The 22,160-nt window shown below is 34.6% G+C and overlaps 2 protein-coding genes across 4 annotated transcripts; one reads left to right on the top strand and one right to left on the bottom strand.

Moving 5' to 3' along the window:
* The first annotated feature begins 6,769 nt into the window (after positions 1-6,769).
* Positions 6,770-16,333, top strand: SERK2 (somatic embryogenesis receptor-like kinase 2). Of its 2 annotated transcripts, XM_012234291.3 has the most exons (11): positions 6,770-7,323; positions 8,272-8,404; positions 8,519-8,590; positions 9,969-10,112; positions 10,553-10,624; positions 10,730-10,801; positions 10,883-10,995; positions 12,597-12,728; positions 12,812-13,153; positions 13,288-13,682; positions 14,232-16,333. In XM_012234291.3, exons 1-11 carry the CDS (start codon positions 7,239-7,241, stop codon positions 14,544-14,546), a joined length of 1,875 nt encoding a protein of 624 aa, XP_012089681.1. In that variant the 5' UTR covers positions 6,770-7,238; the 3' UTR covers positions 14,547-16,333. The 2 variants fall into 2 exon arrangements, with proteins under 2 accessions (XP_012089681.1, XP_089582553.1); XM_089726427.1 differs by lacking the exons at positions 6,770-7,323; positions 8,272-8,404; positions 8,519-8,590 and having other exon boundaries at positions 9,972-10,112; positions 10,548-10,624.
* On the bottom strand, positions 15,184-18,783 carry LOC105648034 (Regulator of Vps4 activity in the MVB pathway protein). Of its 2 annotated transcripts, none has more exons than XM_012234287.4 (7): positions 18,634-18,783; positions 18,399-18,490; positions 18,085-18,217; positions 17,902-18,005; positions 16,664-16,835; positions 16,419-16,559; positions 15,184-16,332 (listed from the first exon to the last, which is right to left on the bottom strand). In XM_012234287.4, exons 2-7 carry the CDS (start codon positions 18,446-18,448, stop codon positions 15,370-15,372), a joined length of 1,563 nt encoding a protein of 520 aa, XP_012089677.1. In that variant the 5' UTR covers positions 18,449-18,490; positions 18,634-18,783; the 3' UTR covers positions 15,184-15,369. The 2 variants fall into 2 exon arrangements, with proteins under 2 accessions (XP_012089677.1, XP_012089678.1); XM_012234288.4 differs by having other exon boundaries at positions 18,399-18,450; positions 18,634-18,778.
* Between the last annotated feature and the right edge of the window lie 3,377 nt (positions 18,784-22,160).

Here is a 22,160-nt window from a genome sequence, read left to right as displayed (position 1 = left end):
TGGGGTGCCATAGAGCGTTTTAATCTCGATTATTGGTGTTTCCGTTTCATTATAAACGTGGGGTGCCATAGAGGCGAACTTACATCTCATTCCTTTGATTCCCGATCCCGGTTCCTTATCAGTATCAGAGCCAAATCAAAGTTTTGGGGTAAGTTCTGTTATCTTAGTTAGGAATTTGAGTTTTCTTGTTGTTGGATTCATTGTTGTTTATCTTCGTGTTTTCTTTTCATTCTGAGATCTACACATTATCTCTTTAGATCTTGTTGGATCTAGACATTATCTCTTTAGATCTTGTTGGATCTAGACAATTTCTCTTTAGATCTTGTTGGATTTAGATAATTTCTCTTTAAATCTTCTTGAATCTAGTTTTCTCTTTGTATCTTCTTACTGTTTGCATCATTTTCTAGTTACCCTTTTGACTAATTCAAGATCTATCTTTGATTATTCTTGTTGTTTGCTTGTTTCTTGATAAAAAAAAAAAAAAAAAGATCCAGACATTGCAGCCTTAGATCTTATTAATTAGATCATACAACACAAAAAAAGGGTCATTATTAAAGAAAGATAAGTCAGAAATTGTTAAGGTCATTACCTACTTAAGTTGAATTGGTAGACACAAAATTATTGGACAACCTACATACTAAGTCAATATCTACCTAGATTGAAATTGGAAGACACAATTGCTGGACAACCTAAAGGCATTTTGACTTGATTTGGGATCTTATCTTGAGAAAACACAAAAGTCATTGTTGGACAACTTAAATATTAAGTCATTACCTACCTAAATTGAAATTGGGAGACACAAACCATCCACTTATACCTTGTTAAGGCCTTACCCTACCTAAATTGAGTCACATTTGTGGGGTAAGTGAGGATACAAGTCATGCACGCCTGCTACAGTACTTGCTACAGGAACTCAGAAGCATCCGTGCTACAGTACCTTAAAAAAAATTTTTTTTTTGGGTTTTTCTTTGTTTGCTTGCTTTGATTGGGTAGAATTAATTAGGTCCATATTTGGTTTGCTTTGTAGTGAACTAAATTCATACACTATATCCCTAAATCGTCTTTAAATTCTAGTTTCTATTTCTTGTTTGTGTGCTATCTTTGCTTCATTTATATTGTTAGGGTGTATTTGCTTGTTCCAACACTTTAATTAATAATCAAGTAGTACATTGTTTTGTTCTTATGCTACCATTCATTTTGTTTGAGTTTTCTTTCTAGAATTGTGCTTACGTTTCTTTTGTTAAGGTTTATTTTCCTTGTGTTCTAAACGTGCTTTGAGATTGATTGGTTGGCCTGAAATTCTGAAGTACAATTGGAGGATTTGGTTGGCCTGAAATTCTGAAGTACAATTGGAGGATTTGCATGGAGTGATTAAAGAGTGTAAACACGTGAGGGAGTGCTTTATCACTGACTCAGATGTTTTTGTGATTTCTATTTTGAACACTAACCATGAGTGCAGGCACATTTGGAGATAATAGTGGGGATGGAAGGCAAATAGAGGATCCCCAATTGAAACTTGTAATGGAGTCAATTCTAGGACAGTTTAGAACCTTCAACAATTCTGTCCAAGATATGAGAAAGGAGTTGCAGGAGATTAAGGCTGCCCAACGCTCTAATACAATAAGAGTTCGACCTAGTACTACACCAAATAGATTTAAAACTCATGAAGAGAAGAAGGTCGATAATCCTAATCATTACTTTAGGGATTTGAACAATAAGTTAGGAAGGGTGCAAGAAAGGAAAAATGTGGATTACCTCAATAGGTATTCATTCACAAAGGATGGGTGGATGACCATTCCAAGATCATTTTCCTCAAAACAAGTGGATGAAGACCAATATGGAAAGCAAAAGATGAGTTTTGAGGCTGTCAATAACGAAAAGGAGTGCAAAATAAAACGAGTGAAAATATATTGAGTGTAAATAAAAAGAAAGAGGGGGAAGAAAAGGAAAAACAAATTCAGCCTATATTTGTACCTTTGTGCAAAGAAGATTATTTTACCACTAATGATCTTAACCCATCCTTGCCAAGTGTGTTTGTTGATCTTTTGTAGGACTTTGAACATGTGGTTCCAGAAGAGATTGCCCAATCTTCATATGAGAGTGAAAAGGTGGTTCTTGCACCATTGACACCTCAAGAAGTGAATATTGATCAGAAAAAGTTGCTTGAGAGTGAGAAAGAGGAGTTCACTGATGTCTTTACTTTAATTATCAATTAGAGTGTAGTAAACAAGCAATCACACCCTAATAATGTAATAGAAGCAAAAGAAATTTCACACAAAAACAAGAAACTAGAATTTAAAAGACAATTTCAGGATATAATGTATGAATTTAGCTTACTACAAAGCAAACCAAACATGGACCTAATTAATTCTACCCAAAACAAAGCAAGCAATCAAAAAAAATCCAAAAGAAAACAATGGTCAGAATTGAGCACGGGCGTGCGCGTAATGCTTAGTCCAACAAGTGAAGGTCAGGCCCTAGCACGGTTGTGCTTGAGGTAAAGCACGGGCGTGCTGAGTTAAATCCTTTTTCAATGTATTCCAATTTAGGTAGGATTTTAGATTTGACAAGGATTGTAGTAGATTTGTTTAATCTCAAAAGATATGGACAACTAATTCTTGTTACAAAGTAGTTAAGATTGGATTTGATCACAAATTATAGTAGATAAACTCAATCCCACAAAATAAGGTTAAATCCCCAAGAATTAGGAACTAATCCCACAAAATATGGTCAAATCCCACAAAACAAGGTCAAATCCCTAAGAATTAGGAACAAATCCCACAAAATATGGTCAAATCCCTACGAATTAGAAACAAAATCCACACAACAATCAATCTTCTTTAATGGTGGAAGAAATTTTTACTCTTTTTTTTTTTTTTTTTTTTTTTTTTGCAAACTTAATTAACAAGATCTAAGATCACAACTTCCAGAATTGAAACAAGAACGAAATTAAAACACAATAGATGCAAATTTCGAATTAAAAATAAACAAAAGAAAAGGAAGAAGACAAACACAAAACAAGCATAAATAAGGAAACAAGTAATCACAAACCCTAGAACTAAGATAAATAAGAATTTACCTTAATCTTTGGCTCTGATACCAAACTGACGCGGAACCTTATGGAAATTTATTCCATGAACTCTATGACAAGTTTTGGAAGAGATCCAAGATCAAACTAAACCCCCCCTCTATGGCACCCAAAGCTTAAAGAAGCAAGAACACCAATAATAGAGTAAAAGAATAAGATAAATGCCACAAAGAATTGATAAGTTTACCTTGATTCTTGATGCAATTAGAAGAATGCAATCTCACACCCTCTAAAGCAAGAACACGCCTAAGCATGAAAAAGAAGTCTCTTTGTATTAATTGATTGAATAATGAATAATTACAATATAGCAAGCTATTTATACTAATTCTAAGAGGTCCAGATCCTTAAAGGATTTAGATTAGTTAGTCTAAATCAGCTAAGGATAAGGATTAGCAAATCTAAACCAACTAAGGAGTTGACTAACAAATCATAACAACTTAAGAATTTGGATATCTAATCCAAATCAACTAAAGATTGACTAAATCTAAACAAAATAAGGCTAAAATAATCAAGGGTGGCCGAATTATAGGAGGCCCAACCCATTTACATTGCAAAAATTCAAAATAAGCTAACTAGTTTAATGAGAGGTAGAGGCATGCACTGTCTGGGGCGTGCCAGTTGGCATGGGCGTGCTTCAGATCAAGTGCATTCTCGCGAGAGTCAGAGGCGTGCACGGTCTGGGGCGTGCCAGTTGGCACGGGCGTGCTTCAGATCAAGTGTTTTCTTGCGAGAGGCAGAGGCTTGCACGACTTGGGGCGTGCCACCTTGCACGGGCATGCTAACCTTGCCCGGGCTAGGGCGTGCTATGGTTGGATTTTCAGATTCCATCTCAACATGTGCTTCCATTAATGTGAGAAACTTAGGATTTCCTTCAAGTTCTTCATAGCACTTGTTGAAAGCAATGTCATGGAGCTCTTGTGTGATTTGTTCTTGAATGTATAAGGACATGGTTACTCCATACTTCTTAGCACAGCTCCTTGTAATTGGTGCACTAGGAAGTACTAATGGATTGCCATTGTTGTAGTCCTTGTTCCCTTGAGCTTCATAGGTGGTTGGTGATAGTGGATCCGCATCAAAACGACACAAGTAAATTGATAAGTTTACCTTGATTCTTGATGCAATTAGAGGAAAGCAATCTCACAATCACTCTAATCAAAGAACATGCAAAGGCATGAACAAATCTAAAGATGTATTAATTCATTGAATCATTTGTTTAAGAACATAACAAAGCTATTTATACTAAATCTAAAAGACCTGATCCTTAAAGGAATCATAATAACTAATCCAAACAAACTAAGCATAAGGATTGATTAATCTAAACCAACTAAGGATAAGAATAACTAAATTAACAAATTAAGGATAAAAAACCCAAGGGTGGCCAAATTATTGGTGGCCCAACCCATCAACATTATTACAACTCAAAATTAACACTATTGGACTAACTAATTTCAAGCCCAAGCGCTCACCATTTATTAAGCTTAAATAGTTCCGAGCCCTAGCGCTCATTATTCAACCAACTCTTGACTCTCATCATTTAGACTAAGTCTAAGCATATTCACCAAAATATTCCAAGCCTAAGAAGCTCAGAATTAACTATTGAGCCTTAAGAAGCTCAAAGTTAGAAATTCACAAAGAAAAGTTCGAGCTCGTAATATTTTGAGCCTAAGAAGCTCAGAATTAAGAAACTCAAAGTTAAAATTTCGATCGCATAATATCCTAAGCTTAAGAAGCTCATAATTAACTATTGAAGCTTAAGAAGCTCAAAGTTAAAAATTCAAAAAGAAAAATTCGAGATCAAAATATTCTGAGTCTAATAAGCTCAGAATTAACTATTAAAGCTTAAGAAGCTTAAAGTTAAAAATTCAAAAAGAAAATTCCGAGCTCATAATATTCTAAGCCTAAGAAGCTTAGAATTAACTATTGATGTTTAAGAAGTTCAAAGTTAAAAATTCAAAAAGACTAAAAGAGCTCGAACATAAATGATTGAAACTTATCAGGGGACTTTTGATAGACTAACAAATAAATCAAAAGTATTAAATATATTTAATATAGACAATTTTATTGAGCATTACAAATCAATAAAGAATTTATAACGCTCGGTCAAAGAAAGTATTTATCATATACTTATTTAGTACTTAATAGCTTTGTCTCTCACTCGGAATGGGACAATGACTACTTCATCTATCTTATAAATATATGCTTTTATATTATTAAAATGGAGAGAAAAAAAATTTTATCACTACATTCAACTTATCTTCTCATTCATTTTTTACTTCTATCAATATACTATACGATAATTTTTAAAAAAATAGGACATCCACACGCTTAGAACACACTACACTAAATAAGTACAATACATTAATATTTCAAATAAATAAACAATCATTTATGATAAATCATAAACATAAAATAAAAAATGCTTAATTTTTTATTTTAATATAATTAGTTAAATTCTCAAAATTATTATCACTATTAAAAAAAAATACATTAATAATGTGCGTGTATTTTTTGATGCAGGTCATAGTTGGGGTGTCAAAATAGATCATGACACTCGAACACGATTCGCCCAATGCGATAAATAAATGGGTTAGGGTTGATGTTAAATGGGTTCATGTCATAAAAGTATCGTGTCGCGGGTTGACACGCAGGTTTGGCGAGTGACTCATTTATTTAAGAGTAAAGAGACACTTTTAGTAGTAGATATAAATACTCCAACTAAAAACCTATTTAAATTTTGTTGTTGTATTACTTTTTTTTAGTTATGAATATTGAAGAATTTAAACATTTTATGTTTGAATTTTTTTTTAAATACAATTGGAGTTAAATAGGTATTTAAAAATATTATAAGTAGTTTAAGTGGGTTATATACAGATCAACAGGACCATCTTAACCTATTTATGATATTAAGTGGGTTACTTGGATTGTATATAGTCAACACGACCTACTTAACCTGTTGATAATATTAGGTGGGTTAAAAGTGTCGTGTTCGCGTCACTTGCCTAATTATCATATCATGTTCGTGTTGATAAACTTAATACAATTATTAAATTGGTCGTGTTGTGTTGATTCTAATCGTGTCATGTGTTAAGTGAATCCGCATCGAATCTGACACGCCAAACCATTTTGACACCCCTAGATCATACCATGTATAACTTTTGCTATTGCATACTTAGTAAAAGGCTTCACAACATATTTAAGAAGACACATCTTAACATTACAATTTTTTTTAGCATATCTCAATGAAATGCAATTTTGTAATGCATTTCACGATTATTTTATTATATAATTTTATTATTTTTAAATAATATTATAAAAAATTATTTTATAATAATATTACTCCTCGCGTGACGAGTTCTAATACCGGTAAAATATAAACAGAAACGGAGAAGCATTACTAACCCCAACAGGCCAAAAGCCATCACTAGTTCACCAGCATAACATGACTAGTGTCATTATAACAATTTGCAGCGAATCGGACATGGCACGAAAAAATAATTAAAAAAATAAAAGAACACACATATGGCGGTAGGCCCCACATTTTGACCGGAAAACGGTGTTATTACGGGTCACGTCACTGTCCACGATATAGCGCGAATGCGTTTTTTTTGACTGCGTTCGGGCAGCCCCACACACACTCTCTCTCATATTTAATTAAACGGTCTCGATTTTTTATTTTTTTTTAAATTACTCTCTCTCTCTCTCTGGCTTGAGCATAAGCATACACACTTCACTTAAAGTGAAGCTAAAAAGGAAAGTTTATTTCTTTGTGTTTTCTGGCTAAAAAGCAAAGCGGTGAAAAATGTTTTGAATTTGTTTCTATTTGTTTCTGTTCTTTTTCTCTCTGTTTTTGTTTTTCTTTGTTGCCTTTTGGAGCCAGTTAATTAGACAGATAGATAGAGATACAGAGAGAGAAAGGGATCAGAGAAAGATTGTTGCTTTTGGATTTGATTTTTTCAGAAGGTAATTTGGTGGAAGATAATAATGATGGGTTTATTCTAGAGATTTTATAAAGTTAGGGTTTTGTTGGGTTTTCTTTCTCTTTTTTTTTTAATGGTGAGCTGGGTTTTGGTATGTTGTTGTTTGGATCTGAGGAGATTGAGAGGTTAGAATTTTAAGGAAGAGTGTGCGTGTGGTTGATAGTGTAAGTGTAATGGAGAGGAAAGTTGGAGCCTTGGTTTTTGTGTGGCTGATCTTGTTGCTGAATCCACTATGGTTAGTTTTGTGTAATATGGAAGGTAAGGTTAAGGTTTGTCTTTGATTTGGTACTCTATTTATTGCTTTTTCAATACTATATTTTGCTGGGTTTCTTTTCCTTTTTCTAAATTTGAAGAGTTTGATCTGGATTTATTTTTTCCTTTGTTTGTTGTGGAAATGTCTTTTTTTCCCCTTACTAATAATTTTTGTAGTGAATAATGCCTTTTTGTAGTTCAGTACATGCACTTTTGTGATAATGGTTATTGGTGATCTTATTGAATCCTTCATTATCTGCTAGCGTTTATTACTTTATTATTCTGCCCGGTTTTTGTAAGGAACATTGATGAGTTGAATGTTGATCTTTTATTGCAGCTTAGATATTTTGGTAGTCTGTACTATTTATTACTTGAAACTGGGACTTTAGTGAAAATGGCTTTTGCTTATTAGTGAGAAAATATCTCAAGATACTAAGTTAATTTTCTTTGTCCCTCCAAATACTTTTGTGGAATGGTTCTAATATTGATCGTAATTTTTTTGGTGGACTCAGACTTTGTTATGTATATATTTGGCATTTGGCCTGTGCTTTAGCATGATATTATTTCAATGGCCCAAATTGTACAGTGTTCTACATGGCTAGTTGGTACAATCCAACCCCATATAATGAAGAAAGCCTTAAGCTCCATGCTATTTTATTTTAATAAAATCTTCTCTTCTTCTTCTTCTTCTTCTTCTTCTTCTTCTTCTTTTTTCCCATTTCTACCGATTGCTTGGTTTGAATTATTATTGTAACTGATAATATGATTTACACATTCAACATCAAAATCTCTAATCTTGAGAATTGGTGTCCTGGAACTTATCATGCATGTAAATCCTGATATAGTACTCATGGGAACTCTACATGCTATTGGAACTTTTTTTTTACCAATTTTATGTCCTCAGTATATCTTTTGCTGGTTGCTTTTGTTCTCTTAAGTTTTTCATTGCAACAGGTGATGCGTTGCACAGCCTGAGAAGCAACCTGGTTGATCCTAACAATGTCCTGCAAAGTTGGGATCCTACCCTTGTCAACCCTTGCACATGGTTTCACGTTACTTGCAACAATGATAATAGTGTTATAAGAGTGTATGTTTTCTTGTTTTTCTTTGATATCCTCCAAATACTCACTTAAAATGTAAATTACTTAAATTAAATTATATTGTTCTGCCACTTTTATGATATTTCTTCATTGTTTCTCAGTGATCTTGGAAATGCTGCTTTATCTGGTCAGCTAGTTCCACAACTTGGCCTGCTTAAAAACTTGCAATACTTGTAAGTTATTAATTCTGCTTTTAAAGTTCATTGATATATTTTGTTTGTCAAAAGGGTGCAGCAAGAATGCAATGCTCTAGTCTTTAAGTTATTTTTGCAAGTGCATATGTTCTGTTAGTGGTTTTATATCCTTCCTGTTTCTTCTGTGAAATGAATAAGGTATTTTATTAATTTTGGTTAGGACATGGCTTATAGTGTATTTTACCTTTATTCAGGTTGTAATTTCCAAGCATGTTCTTTTTTTTTTTTTTAATTTTTATTATTTTTTTAAATCTCTAGAGTCAAATTCTGCACCTTTTTCTAAGAGAGATGGAAAACCTAAAAAGCTTGCCAGAGCACTTAGAGAGAAGTATGTCAGCATAATTTATATCTGAAAGCTAACTGTTTTTAATACACCAACTGGTTGGAAAGAGAGAAGAACAAAAGGAAAAACTTCATGAATTTGTTCTCTTACCCCATTTAATCAGTGTTTTAAATAGAGGTGTCGGAGAACAATTGGTTTTATTAGCTCCCATGAGAATTTCCCTTTTTGGTGATGTGAGAGAAACCCTTTAAAATGCTGTGAAACAGGACATAATGTGCTTATGCGACAGATAGACACTCCAAGCATGGCATTTTCTTTTCTTTTCTTTTAATTTTGCATTTGTTTTCATGGAAACACAAATAATTCGGTATCTATGTAACAGGATAATCATAGAACCATCTTAACCCTTTTCTCCCTTTGAAATGGTTGACGAAATTGTTATAATATCCCAATCAAAGATCTTAAAGTAAAATAAGTGGAGTCGAAGAACAAAACCAATGAATTATAAAAGAATGTATAATTCCAATAATTCTCATCAAGTTCACAAGAAATAAAAAAAAAAAAATCAATGAGGACATAATTTCTTGTATAGAATAATATTTTCTTGTAACTCGTCAAACTTAAGGTGTGCTCAAGTAATAACTGTCACGCTTGAAAGGTTCTGTAGTCAAATTTTGAAAATTGAACATGACTTCTGCTAGTTTATATAGATGCTACGAATGTTTTACTATACATCTTAGAATTAGATTATATTTGGATGGTGTGATACTGGTGGTTATCGTTTATTGTCATTTACTGAGATAATGTAATAATGCGCAAATATAGACTGCATAATGTATAAATAGGTTCCATAGAACTATAGAAGCTCTTTGTGAAACATAGTTGAAGGCTTTCAGCATCATAAAGTTCCTTGTGTTTTGCTCCATTCAAATGGATTAAAATTTTATGCTTATGATCTAATTATACATTTCCAGAACATCATTTGGCCATTTGTTAATATTTCAAGTATTAAATTATCAGTTGACACATTTTATTTTATTTTCAACCTCTTACTTCTAAGAATATTTCTAACAGGGAGCTCTATAGTAATAACATAAGTGGACCAATTCCTAATGAACTTGGGAATTTGACTAGCTTGGTGAGCTTGGATCTTTATTTAAACAGCTTTTCTGGTCCCATCCCGGAAAGTTTGGGCAAACTGTCAAAACTGCGGTTCCTGTAAGTACACTTGCTGTGTAACTAAAATTTTTAATGTTAATGTGTATTGCTCAATTGTCAAACTGATATCATAGTAACATCAGTGTTTGTTACCATCATTCCTGTGTATTTTGCAATACACTAATTTTGCAATGAAGTGCAAGTAGGATTAATAATTGTTTGATTGAATAGTTTATGATGTGAATTAATGACTGTCACATGTTTAAGTTATGCATTCATTGGAGGACACCCATTGCAAACGCCCTTGGTGCACAAACACATGCATAGTCCCCGAAGTCAAAGAGATAAGCTATGTTTTCGATATGTGCATACTAGATACCCTCCTCTGAATATATTAATTCACCTTAATGCTGGTTTTTATTGATCATTATGGCAGTTGCATCTCAATTGATGCAGATAATGATTTGTTTTGGTTCTTGCCTATGTTTGTGCAAGGGTAGCCGGCTTAACAACAACAGCTTGGTGGGTCCCATTCCTATGTCATTGACTAATATTTCATCACTTCAAGTGTTGTGAGTGCCTAGCCCCTTCCGTTATGTCATGAAGTAATCTCTTTGATGTGTGTGTGTGTGTGTGTCCGTGGGTTGATTAATAAGCATAATCTTTATACTTTGCAGGGACCTCTCAAACAATCTTCTTTCAGGCGTTGTTCCAGATAATGGTTCCTTCTCAATGTTCACTCCCATTAGGTTGTTTGCTTATCAATTGAACTTGCATGCCTTGACTGGCAATTTTGGAATTCTTCTAAAAGGCTTGTTTTGCATTTGCAGTTTTGCTAACAACTTGGACTTGTGTGGACCAGTAACTGCGCATCCTTGCCCAGGCTCTCCTCCTTTTTCGCCTCCTCCTCCATTTGTTCCACCACCCCCAATTTCCACACCAGGCAAACTTCCATTTACTTCCATTTTGAACTTAAGTTTGATATCATGTTTATGTTATATGCTTGCAATACTGTGCCTTTGCCCTGTGGGCCTATCTTGTATGCTTGAAGTTTATTGATTTTCTGTAATGTTATGTGGTCCAATTTATATATGCTATCAATACACAAATTAACTTCATCAATATGGGATTCAACTCTTATAAAGGCCTCTTATTTTCTTCCCTTATACTTTTATCCAAAAAGAAGGTTTTTTAAACATTCTAGGGAGAGGTCCAATTGTAGCCCTTGAACTTTGACACTTCGATCATGGTACACACTCCATCTCAATTACATGAATAAGAACAGAAGAAGAACAAGGAGTAAAGAGAAAGATAGGGAAGAAGATATTACTGATGAAGAAAAGAAGATAGTATTATTGGAGATGAATGATCCAGAATATTCTTTTACAATCAATCAATCTTTCTTTTTATATTGAATTACAACAAGCTAACTAATTCATTGCCAAAGAAACTGATCTTGTAACAATTCTAACAACTTTGGCTGGCATGGCTGACTTCTTACTGAACTGGCATGATTAGTGCTTCTTCCTTAACGTGCGCCATTTCACTAATTTAATTGCTGAAGCACATTATTTCTGTTAATTGCACTGTTTTATTTATGCTGCTTATTTCACTTCACATCAGTTCGATTGAGTTATTTTACTTTAATTTGGGTCGATTAGACTCCTGAACAATAATTTTAAGTCATTTCAGTTCCCAACCAGACAACACTAAAGAGAACTATTAGGAAGTGACAGAATAAAGATTTTTAATGGGAAAAGTATGTAGGCTCTACTTGCAGATGTTAGCTTAGAGAATAGGACAAAAATTGTTGGTATTACATGTAAATGGTGGAAAATTTACTGCCTTATCGCTTCCATATGAGGTTATTTTAGCCGTGGAGACATAATTATGTAAAATTCTTCATATCCATTACTATCACGTGGGGTCATGTATCTTTGGCTAGGGATTTCAATTGATTAGAAATAAGAGTTTACAGTTTGATTGTTTCAAATTAAAGTAAGAGGACTCAATTGATCAAAGTGTCAAAGTTTAGGGGGAAAAAATGGGATTTCCTTGAAACATTCTAAGTTATGAACTTTTGAATCGATTGGAGAAATGAAATCATTAATTGGGATCAATAACTAGGATCTAATCCTAATGTCATGGAAGAAATGTTGGTTTCTGATTTTACAAGATTTACAGTATTAGTAGCATTCCTTTGATCTTGCATAGGGTTACTAATCTTGCACCTTATTTTATCACCTACCTAAAAAGCTTATTTTTATTATTCTTTTTCTGTGTTTTATTCTGCAATTTTCCTTTAGGGTACATTTATCAATCAGCAAAGTTGACTCCATCTTCAGGGGCACTCACTTTTCACCTTGGGTAGGCAGGTTTCTCATTTTTGTAATGATTATTGAAGAATATTATGGTACCTTTTCAAAAGTTGAATGAAGTGCATCATCTTATTGATTGATTAGTATTTGTTGCCAACAATTGTTTTTTATAATTTGATAACTTGTTTGCTGATTTTTGTATTTTTCCATTGCATCAAAACTTCAGGAGGGAATAGTGCAACTGGAGCAATAGCTGGAGGAGTAGCTGCTGGTGCAGCCTTACTGTTTGCTGCACCTGCAATAGCATTTGCTTGGTGGCGTCGTAGGAAACCTCAAGAATTCTTCTTTGATGTACCTGGTTAGCATTTTAACTGGAAACTAAAAATTGTTGATCTTTATTGTCACTTTGTCAGTCTGATATTCACGTTTGTTATTTCGCAGCTGAAGAGGATCCTGAAGTTCACCTAGGACAGCTTAAAAGGTTTTCACTGCGAGAATTACAAGTTGCAACAGATAGCTTCAGCAACAAAAACATTCTTGGTAGAGGAGGATTTGGTAAAGTTTACAAAGGACGTCTAGCGGATGGCTCATTGGTAGCTGTCAAAAGACTGAAAGAAGAGCGCACACCTGGAGGGGAGCTGCAGTTTCAAACAGAAGTAGAGATGATAAGCATGGCTGTCCACAGGAATCTCCTTAGATTACGTGGGTTTTGCATGACACCAACTGAACGATTGCTTGTTTATCCCTACATGGCAAATGGAAGTGTTGCATCCTGTTTACGAGGCAAGCTAGCTCCTCTTCCATTTATCATCGATATTTTACCAGCCTCACATCTTTTGTTGTATGATTGGGTGATCAAATTTTCTTACTTTAATGTTGACCCTCTGCTATATTAATTTTGTGAATGATGCTTGTAGAACGCCCACCGTCTCAACCTCCTCTTGATTGGCCAACACGGAAGCGAATTGCGCTAGGATCTGCTAGGGGTCTGTCTTATTTGCATGATCATTGTGACCCAAAAATTATTCATCGTGATGTTAAAGCTGCAAACATTTTGCTGGATGAGGAATTTGAGGCTGTTGTTGGGGACTTTGGGTTGGCTAAGTTGATGGACTACAAGGATACTCATGTAACTACTGCTGTCCGTGGAACAATAGGGCATATAGCTCCGGAGTATCTTTCTACTGGAAAATCATCTGAAAAAACAGATGTTTTTGGGTATGGGATCATGCTTCTGGAGCTAATTACCGGACAGAGGGCTTTTGACCTTGCTCGGCTTGCAAATGATGATGATGTCATGTTGCTTGATTGGGTATGCACTCTTTTACTGGTGTTTGCTCATTCATCTTTTGTAACCATCATATTGGAATTTTGACATGCATCCAAGACAAACTGCGTTCATGCATAGTTATGTAGTCATATCCTTATCTTGATATGGATCAAAGTTTACTATTAGTTTCATATGTCAACTATGCAGTAAAATCATTGTGAAACTCATGAATGGCATGCATATTCCCTTCATTTTGAGAAAATTCAATAAATTTCCCAAAGGATTAAAAAACCTTCCCAAAGGATTCGAACTTAGTTTGCACAAGATCCACAAAAAGAAAGAAGGGAGTATACTTGTGCACACAGATAATAATTTATCTGAATGGAATTTGTAGGAGTTTGCAATATCCAAATGCCCGAGTCTTAGTCATAACATTTCCCTTGATTATTGCAAGATTATAGGCTTTTTTTTTTTTCTCTTTGGAAGTGGATCAACTCTATAATGTCTTTGTGAAAATTTTCAGCTTCCATCAACTGTCTTCTTTCTTGTTCAGTCAAATTGTTCGTCCATCTGATTTGACTGTGATACTAGGTAAAAGGACTTCTGAAAGAGAGAAAGCTAGAAATGCTGGTAGATCCTGATCTTCAGAACAAATATGTAGAATCTGAGGTAGAGCAGCTAATACAGGTTGCATTACTCTGTACACAAGGCTCTCCAATGGACCGGCCTAAAATGTCAGAAGTGGTTAGAATGCTCGAAGGGGATGGGTTAGCGGAGAGATGGGATGAGTGGCAAAAGGTAGAAGTTCTCCGGCAAGAGGTGGAGCTAGCTCCTCATCCTAATTCTGACTGGATTGTTGACTCAACAGAAAATCTGCATGCGGTAGAGTTATCTGGTCCAAGGTGACCCTGGCACAGCTACAAGTAAAGAGGAAATTCATATACTCACTGTTTTTTTTATTTATTTTTTATTTATTTTTTAATTGTAATTTTCTCTTTTATTTTATTTTTTGGCCTTCCTGATTTGATGAACATGTCATCCTGATTTAAGTCTCCTGTAAGTTTATTATGTATTGTATTCATTACATTTGTGCATACGAGGCAGCAGCATTAGTGACGTGCAATTTGTCTGCTGCCACTGGATTTATTATTATTATTATTATTATTATTTTTTGTATGCATGCTGCCTCAGTTTAATGGCCTACTGCAAATTTGTGCGCCTTGTTTAATTTAATTATAATCAGTCCAATCATATACATTATCCTCAACTATTTAAGCCATAATTCCACATAATTTTGTTTATTCTTTATTTATTATTTTCTAAATGTTTCCTTAATATTTTGTGGGGAGCACTGACATCCAGTAGTAAATTGAACTGATTGATCCGAATAATAGATTTGACATCTAGTTCGAACTGATTTATTCAACTCATGGAAAGGAGATGTATGTTGTGATCTGTTTTGTACGAATAATAGACCTGATATCTGTTTATATGCTTTCTGCTCAATCAATTCTTGCCTTTGAGGTTACAGCGTGCTTTAAAATTCGTTAAAAAGCACATTTATTACTAACAAAAGTACTTTTGTACAGTATATCCTAAACTTTCATCAATACATCACAGAATAAGCCAACAGAAATTCACCCATCCAAAACCATGTCGAACATTTCACATCTAAAATAGGAGTATCAATACCACATTATATAAGTTCCACGATAATAGATCCAACAACTCAAACGCCATGCGTAGAATGGGAATTATCCGTCACAGACTGAGCATTGAGTCCAACATTTGGGTTCTGTGTCGTAAACAAATTTGGATATGAGAAGTACGATTCATCGTCCATTGAAGGCAATCTTTGAGGCTGGTGATGAACAGACCCTTGCCCGGGACCTTGAACACTAGCAGAATCATAATCCACCTTCAGTTTTTCAAAAGAAGGAAGTTCATGTAATTCAGGTGGCTGGTGGCCTTCAAAAAGTTGATGCGAACCCAGATAACTTGAGACACCATTGCGATCACCAAAAGAGGGTTGATGATCAAAATGTGGCTTTTCTTTAGTAGCTGATTGAGCAGGAATATCTGTATGAAATGGATTCTCATCATCATCAGGGAATTTCTCACTATTTTTCTTGGTAAGCTCACTAATCTTGGCCTGTGCAAGAGTAGCTGCTGAACGAGCAGCCGCAGCTGCACGTTCAGCGGTTTCTGCAGCAGCTTGAGCAGCGGCTACAACATCCAGCAGATCTACGTTGGCCTCACTTTTTGTCCTAGAGACATGCGACAAATTATTCAGTCTTGTGGAAATGGATGCTGGGGATGCCGAAGGGGGAGACATAAAAGGCAAGAACTGTTTTTCTTCCTTGGCAGCCACTGGCTTTTCTTTAATTAAATCTTCATCTTCTAAATGAGTTTCTGGTGCTAGATTTTCATAGGATGTAGGGGAATTTGATGATTCGTTATCAATGCCACGTTGTGCAGTAGCTGGTATAGTTTCCATTTCTGGTGCCGAGGCAGCATTTGCAGTTGGCCGTAAAGACACCTTAGGAACTTCAGGAAAATCCAGTTCGTCAAAGTCTGAATCAGACTCTGGCTGTTTATCATGGGCATTATCAGGAATGGAGGTCAATTCTTCATCATGTTTCTCTTTTGGAAGGGGCAGCTTGGAGCCACTGACAAACTGTGTTGGACCATTCTGACAAAGTAGGGCGCATGTGAAGGGAGGGAAAAAAAAAAAAAAAGACAAAAACAAAAATAGAGCAGCAAGACAATATAACTTACCAACAAATCTTCGTGTGGTTTTAAAAGCTCAGTTTCAGAGGCAGCTGGATCCCAATCTAGTTCATGCTCTTCAGCAATTTCCTTCAGGAGCTTCAATTTTACTTCAGGTGAAGGAGCACGAATTGATAAGAGTTCTATCAACTGCAGCATTTTAATTTACAAGAACATTGTCACTAGAAAACAAAACATGCAAACATCACTTCCTATGGAATTATGCAAAAACACAAGGTGAAAGTTCATAAAACCTGGCGATTGACTCCACATTCTGGCATAAGCTCACTCGCAGCAGCTACAAATTCCTTTCCATATTTGGAAGCAAATAGCATTTGAACCTGCAGCAATTCTGGCAGATCGGCACATCTTGGTGCAGCAAAACAGATGCTAGATATTGCTTCTTTCAAGTCTAAAGGACATTCCCTGAAGTAAATTTGACTTTCAGACAATTGATTTCTAGGACAGAAGTTTTTAACTTTGAGCTGCTACATTTTTTTTTAACTCGTATTAACTAGGGCTAACCTTAGCAGCATATGAAGTAAGACAAGTGCTCACATGATATGATGTCAAATGAACATGATACTTGCCAAAACTATACAAGGACATCATATATTTATGCGCTTCCAAGTCCTGTTCTTCGAGTGCGTATGCAAGTTCGTACTATTTACAATAATTATTTTCTCCTTGCATTTTCTCTAATTTATGTCTTCAATCTATGGACATGGGCTCTAAACTGGGTTAAATAAATGAAAATGATCCACATAGAAAATACTAACAAGATAGGAAAATGATATTCTGTTGAGTTGTACAGAGATGGGTTTCCAAGTAAGCCTGTTACTTGAACAAAATAACAATGCACAACAATAGTTACAATCATATGGCTGTAATGCCGATTAAGTAGCCTCTCTAAAAATTCAGGCAAGCATCACTTATTTGGAATACAACAATGTTATTCAATTCCAGCAAACAAAAAATAGAAATTTATTGGAAACTAAGGGGTTGTTTTTTGTCTTCTTGACAACTTATTAGACCTTCAGTTATTTATTTGGACAATAATGAAATAAGCATATTTGTTGAGCTAACCAATAAGTTGTTATCTAAATTTGCAGGCCAAGTTTAGTCTGAATGAAAAAGCCCACGGTATATTCTAAAACTCACACATCCATCTGAATAATGCATATGCAAACATTTTCAGTCTCTGACGTTCTTTCTCATTTTTTGTCAGGATAAACCCAAAACATTTCATTTGTAAAATCCAAATGACTAAATATACAGCAGACTGAATCTCTTTAACTTCTATTCCAAATATTCCCACCAATATGCAACCAAATCTCTTCAAGATAAATTTAGATTACTTTAATGCAAGTTAAATTTAAACAGTCGATCATAATCAATGCTAACTTCAGCCTATTACTTTCAGGATACTAATTTCAAAAGACAACACCAACTAAGACAATAATCTGGAAACAAGAAGACAATGAGAAATAACCTTTGGGCTTCAATGATTGGAAGACGCACAGAAATAAGCTCACAGAATAGCTCAAGGATCTCCTGAGCAGCCATCATATTCTCTTCTCTTATTATATGCTCTACCTGAAATGGGGCAAAAAGAAAAACTCAATTGGACTGTATATTATTTAACCAGCGAGAACAATTACGCACATAATTATACCCGAATGCGAGCAGTAGCTTCTTGTCCAGTTTCAAGAAGCTTAGCAATGTCACGACGCATTTGCTTTATCTGAATCTCTCTCCTATTTCTCAGCAATTTTATGCGCGGTATAGTCAATTTGAGTAGGGTTTTACTGAACATAAAAAAAAAAAATCTTCAAAACACCAGAAGTAGCAAACCAGAGCATGATTAAAAATATTTACCCAGAAACCAAACAGAACCCAAAAATTCCCACTCGCATAATTCATAATAAACCCCCTTAATAAACGAAAATCATAAAATTAGAAGAAGAAAGAAGGAAGTAATTAAATTACCATTTGGCAGCTTTAAATCCTTTATTGAAGAAGGAATCGAGCATCGACATGACTGTTGGCGATCAGATCAGAATATCAACAACAAAAACCTCCTAATTCAATAATGTAAATAAACGAAAAGAAATCCTAAGCTTGTTCAGAAGAAGGAAAAAAAAAAAAAAAGTAGAAATTGTAACAAGAATGTTCGATTCTTGAATTAAAGAAAAGATTAAATTATTTTTAAAAAAAAAAATACCTGCTACACTATACACACGCGTAATTACAGGCAAGTTTGGTTTCCTTATGGATGAAGGCTTTTTGTTGTTATTATTTTCTTAAATTAAATTAAATTTTATTTATTTATTTATTCTGTCTGTTATTAGGCAAGCGCTAAGGAAACCAAGATTTTAAGTAACGCGGCGCAAAGGTTCATTTTCATCATTCAAGCCTAGGTCACCACTCAAACCGACGAGAAAGACATTTTAACATAAATTCCTTTTTCATTTAAGTTTGGATTGCCCTAAATTTGTTTAAAGAAATTAAACAGGTTAAATTTTTTGACCCTTTTAATCAATTTAATTTTTGAACTTGAAACACAAAGGTGATTTTTTAATTTAATCCTAAAACTTAGTTTGAATAATTAAATCTAGCTCTCTAAATTTTTTTGCTATCCTTGCTTTGTAATTATTGTGTAGACTTTTATTAAACCAATAATTCAGATTGAGCTATATAATTTATTAAAAGATAATTAAATAGATTGAGCTATATAATTTATTAAAAGATAATTAAATAGGAAACAGAGAAAAATACATGAAATATATTATATCTTTTTTATCTTAACAGATGATTTTGAATGCATGAATATGTACTAATTTGAATATTTTTTTAGACTAAATTAGTTCAAAAGGTCAAATTTGATCTTGATAATCTTTCTAAACAATTTCATAGGGAAAATTAAATTTAATTCTTTGTTCTGAATATTATATATATATATAATGATGAAATTTATTTAAAAATAGATATATTTAGTGCTATGTAAATTGATTTTAACAATTTTTTATGTTATAAATTAAAGGAAAAATGTTCAAAATTACCCCCTAAACTTGGGCCAAAGTTTGATTTGCTCATTTTTTTTTTTTTTTTTAGCCAAATAGCCCCTTGGTAAAAATAAGATAAAAAAGCCCATATATCAAGCCGGTAAGCATGCATGAACCTGCAAAAATGGGTGCGAGGGTGTGACGAGACATCTCCATCATCCTTTCTCTCACTGTCATCCTCTATCCCTTGATCATTTTTACCCCTTGTTTCTCTCTGTAATCGATCCATTCCCTTTCTCTCTTGATCATCCAGTATACTTTTTGATATGGATCCATTGGTGCTTCCTAGTGGGCTTGGATGTGTTCTTATTGATATGGATCCATTGGTGCTTCCTAGTGGGCTTGGATGTGTACTTTATCCCTTGTTGCTTGTTTTGGTCTAATTAATATGTAAGGGATATGGGCTCATAGTGTTTATTTAAGTTGTTTTGGGTTGGTTTTATGATTCATGCAATCTGCCCAATATCAAGTTGTTTGTTTTGGGCTGGAAATGACTTTATTTTGTGTTTTAGAGTTAAGCCCATGTGTTTTGCCCCTAGGGCAGCCTAGTTAGATGCTCTTCTTTAGGGTTATGTTTGTTTAAGGCATATAAATAGCCTCCTTAAGATGTAAAACGAGATTTTTGGCATAATTTGAATCAAAGGCAGAATTGCTCATGCTCTTGCATGTTCTTCTTAATTAAAGTGATTGTGAGAATTTGCTATCCTCTAATTGCATCAAGAATTAAGGTAAACTTATCAATTCATTTGTGGCGTTTATCTTGTTCTTTGCTCGATTATTGGTGTTACCGTTTCATTATAAACGTGGGGTGCCATAGAGCGTTTTAATCTCGATTATTGGTGTTTCCGTTTCATTATAAACGTGGGGTGCCATAGAGGTGAACTTACATCTCATTCCTTTGATCCGATCCGATTCCGTATCATTTGGTATCAGAGCCAAATCAAAGTTTTGGGGTAAGTTCTATTATCTTAGTTAGGAATTTGAGTTTTCTTGTTGTTGGATTCATTATTGTTTATCTTCGTGTCACATTATCTCTTTAGATCTTGTTGGATCTAGACATTATCTTTTTAGATCTTGTTGGATCTAAACATTTTCTCTTTAGATCTTGTTGAAACATTTTCTCTTTAGATCTTGTTGGATTTAGATATTTTCTCTTTAGATCTTCTTGGATCTGAATATTTTTTTTTCTTGTTAGATCTTCTTGAATCTAGTTTTCTCTTTGAATCTTCTTGTTGTTTGCTTGTTTCTTGATAATAAAAAAAAAAAAACAAAAGGGAAATCTGGACATTGCAGCCTTATATCTTACTAATTAGATCATAAAAAAAAAAAAAGAAAGTCATTGTTAAAGAGAGATAAGTCAAATTGTTGTTAAGGTCATTACCTACTTAAGTTGAATTGGTAGACAAAAAAAAATTGTTGGACAACCTACATACTAAGTCAATATCTACCTAGATTGAAATTGGAAGACACAATTGCTGGACAACCTAAAGGCATTTTGACTTGATTTGGGAATTTATTGATAGTCTACCTTACATTCTGATACGGAATCGATACCACTCAACCATAAAGTTCAAGGAAGCATGGGGAACACCTAAGTTTCTCACATTATTGAAAGCACATGTTGAGTTGGACACGTCTGCTACAGTAAATTTGACTTGAAGGCTTGTAGAAGCACGCCCGTGCAAGATAGCACGCCCCAGACCGTGCACTTCTCTGCCTCTCGCGAGGGACACACATACATGTGCGCACGCCCGTGCGCCTTGGAACGCCCAGGCCGTGCACTTCTCTGCCTCTCGCGAGGAACACTCATACATGCGCGCACGCCCGTGCCAATCAGCACGCCCCAGGCCGTGCACTTCTCTGCCTCTCGCGAGGAACACTCATACATGCGCGCACGCCCGTGCGCCTTGGCACGCCCTGGACCGTGCGACTATCTGCCTCTCATTAGTTAGTTAGCTTATTTTGTGTTTTTGCAATGCTAATGGGTTGGGCCTCCAATATTTCGTCCACCCTTGAATAATTAGCCTTATTTTGATTAGATTTAGTCAATCTTTAGTGGATTTGGATTAGATCTCCAAATCCTTAAGTTGTTATGATTTTGTTAGTCAACTCCTTAGTTGGTTTAGATTTGCTAATCCTACTCCTTAGCTAACTCTAAATCCTCTAAGGATCTGGACTTCTTAGATTAGTATAAATAGCTTGTTATTTTGTAATTATTCAACACATTATTCAATCAATTAAAGAGAGATTTTCTTCTTCCATGCCTTTGGCGTGTTCATGTTTTTAGAGAGTGTGAGATTGCATTCTTCTAATTGCATCAAGAATCAAGGTAAACTTATCAATCTAATTGTGGCGTTTATCTTATTCTTTTTCTCTATTATTGGTGTTCTTGCTTCTTTAAGCTTTGGGTGCCATAGAGAGGGGTTTAGTTTGATCTTGGATCTCTTCCAAAACTTGTCATAGAGTTCATGAAATTTATTTTCATTGGGTTCCGCGTCACATTCAATTGAAGGATATCATATTTTGACTTGATTTGGGATCTTATCTTGAGAAAACACAAAAGTCATTGTTGGACAACCTAAATATTAAGTCATTACCTACCTAAATTGAAATTGGGAGACACAAACCATCCACTTATACCTTGTTAAGGCCTTACCCTACCTAAATTGGATCACATTTGTGGGTT

Source organism: Jatropha curcas, chromosome 9, assembly GCF_041381405.1.
Source record: "Jatropha curcas cultivar XTBG-Jc1 chromosome 9, XTBG_Jcur_1.0, whole genome shotgun sequence".
Lineage (NCBI taxonomy): Eukaryota > Viridiplantae > Streptophyta > Magnoliopsida > Malpighiales > Euphorbiaceae > Jatropha > Jatropha curcas.
Note: the sequence above shows the minus strand (reverse complement) of the source record. Positions and strands in the feature narration are given on the sequence as shown.

Excerpts from the sequence above, each read along its gene's own strand:
- SERK2 (XM_012234291.3), top strand. The coding sequence starts at position 7,239 with ATGGAGAGGAAAGTTGGAGCCTTGGTTTTTGTGTGGCTGATCTTGTTG. Across the intron at positions 8,591-9,968 it reads CTTAAAAACTTGCAATACTT|GGAGCTCTATAGTAATAACA; the intron begins GTAAGTTATTAA and ends TATTTCTAACAG. Across the intron at positions 10,802-10,882 it reads TCAATGTTCACTCCCATTAG|TTTTGCTAACAACTTGGACT; the intron begins GTTGTTTGCTTA and ends TTGCATTTGCAG.
- LOC105648034 (XM_012234287.4), bottom strand. The coding sequence starts at position 18,448 with ATGTCGATGCTCGATTCCTTCTTCAATAAAGGATTTAAAGCTGCCAAA. Across the intron at positions 18,218-18,398 it reads GGATTTAAAGCTGCCAAATG|TAAAACCCTACTCAAATTGA; the intron begins GTAATTTAATTA and ends TTTTATGTTCAG. Across the intron at positions 18,006-18,084 it reads AAGCTACTGCTCGCATTCGG|GTAGAGCATATAATAAGAGA; the intron begins GTATAATTATGT and ends GCCCCATTTCAG.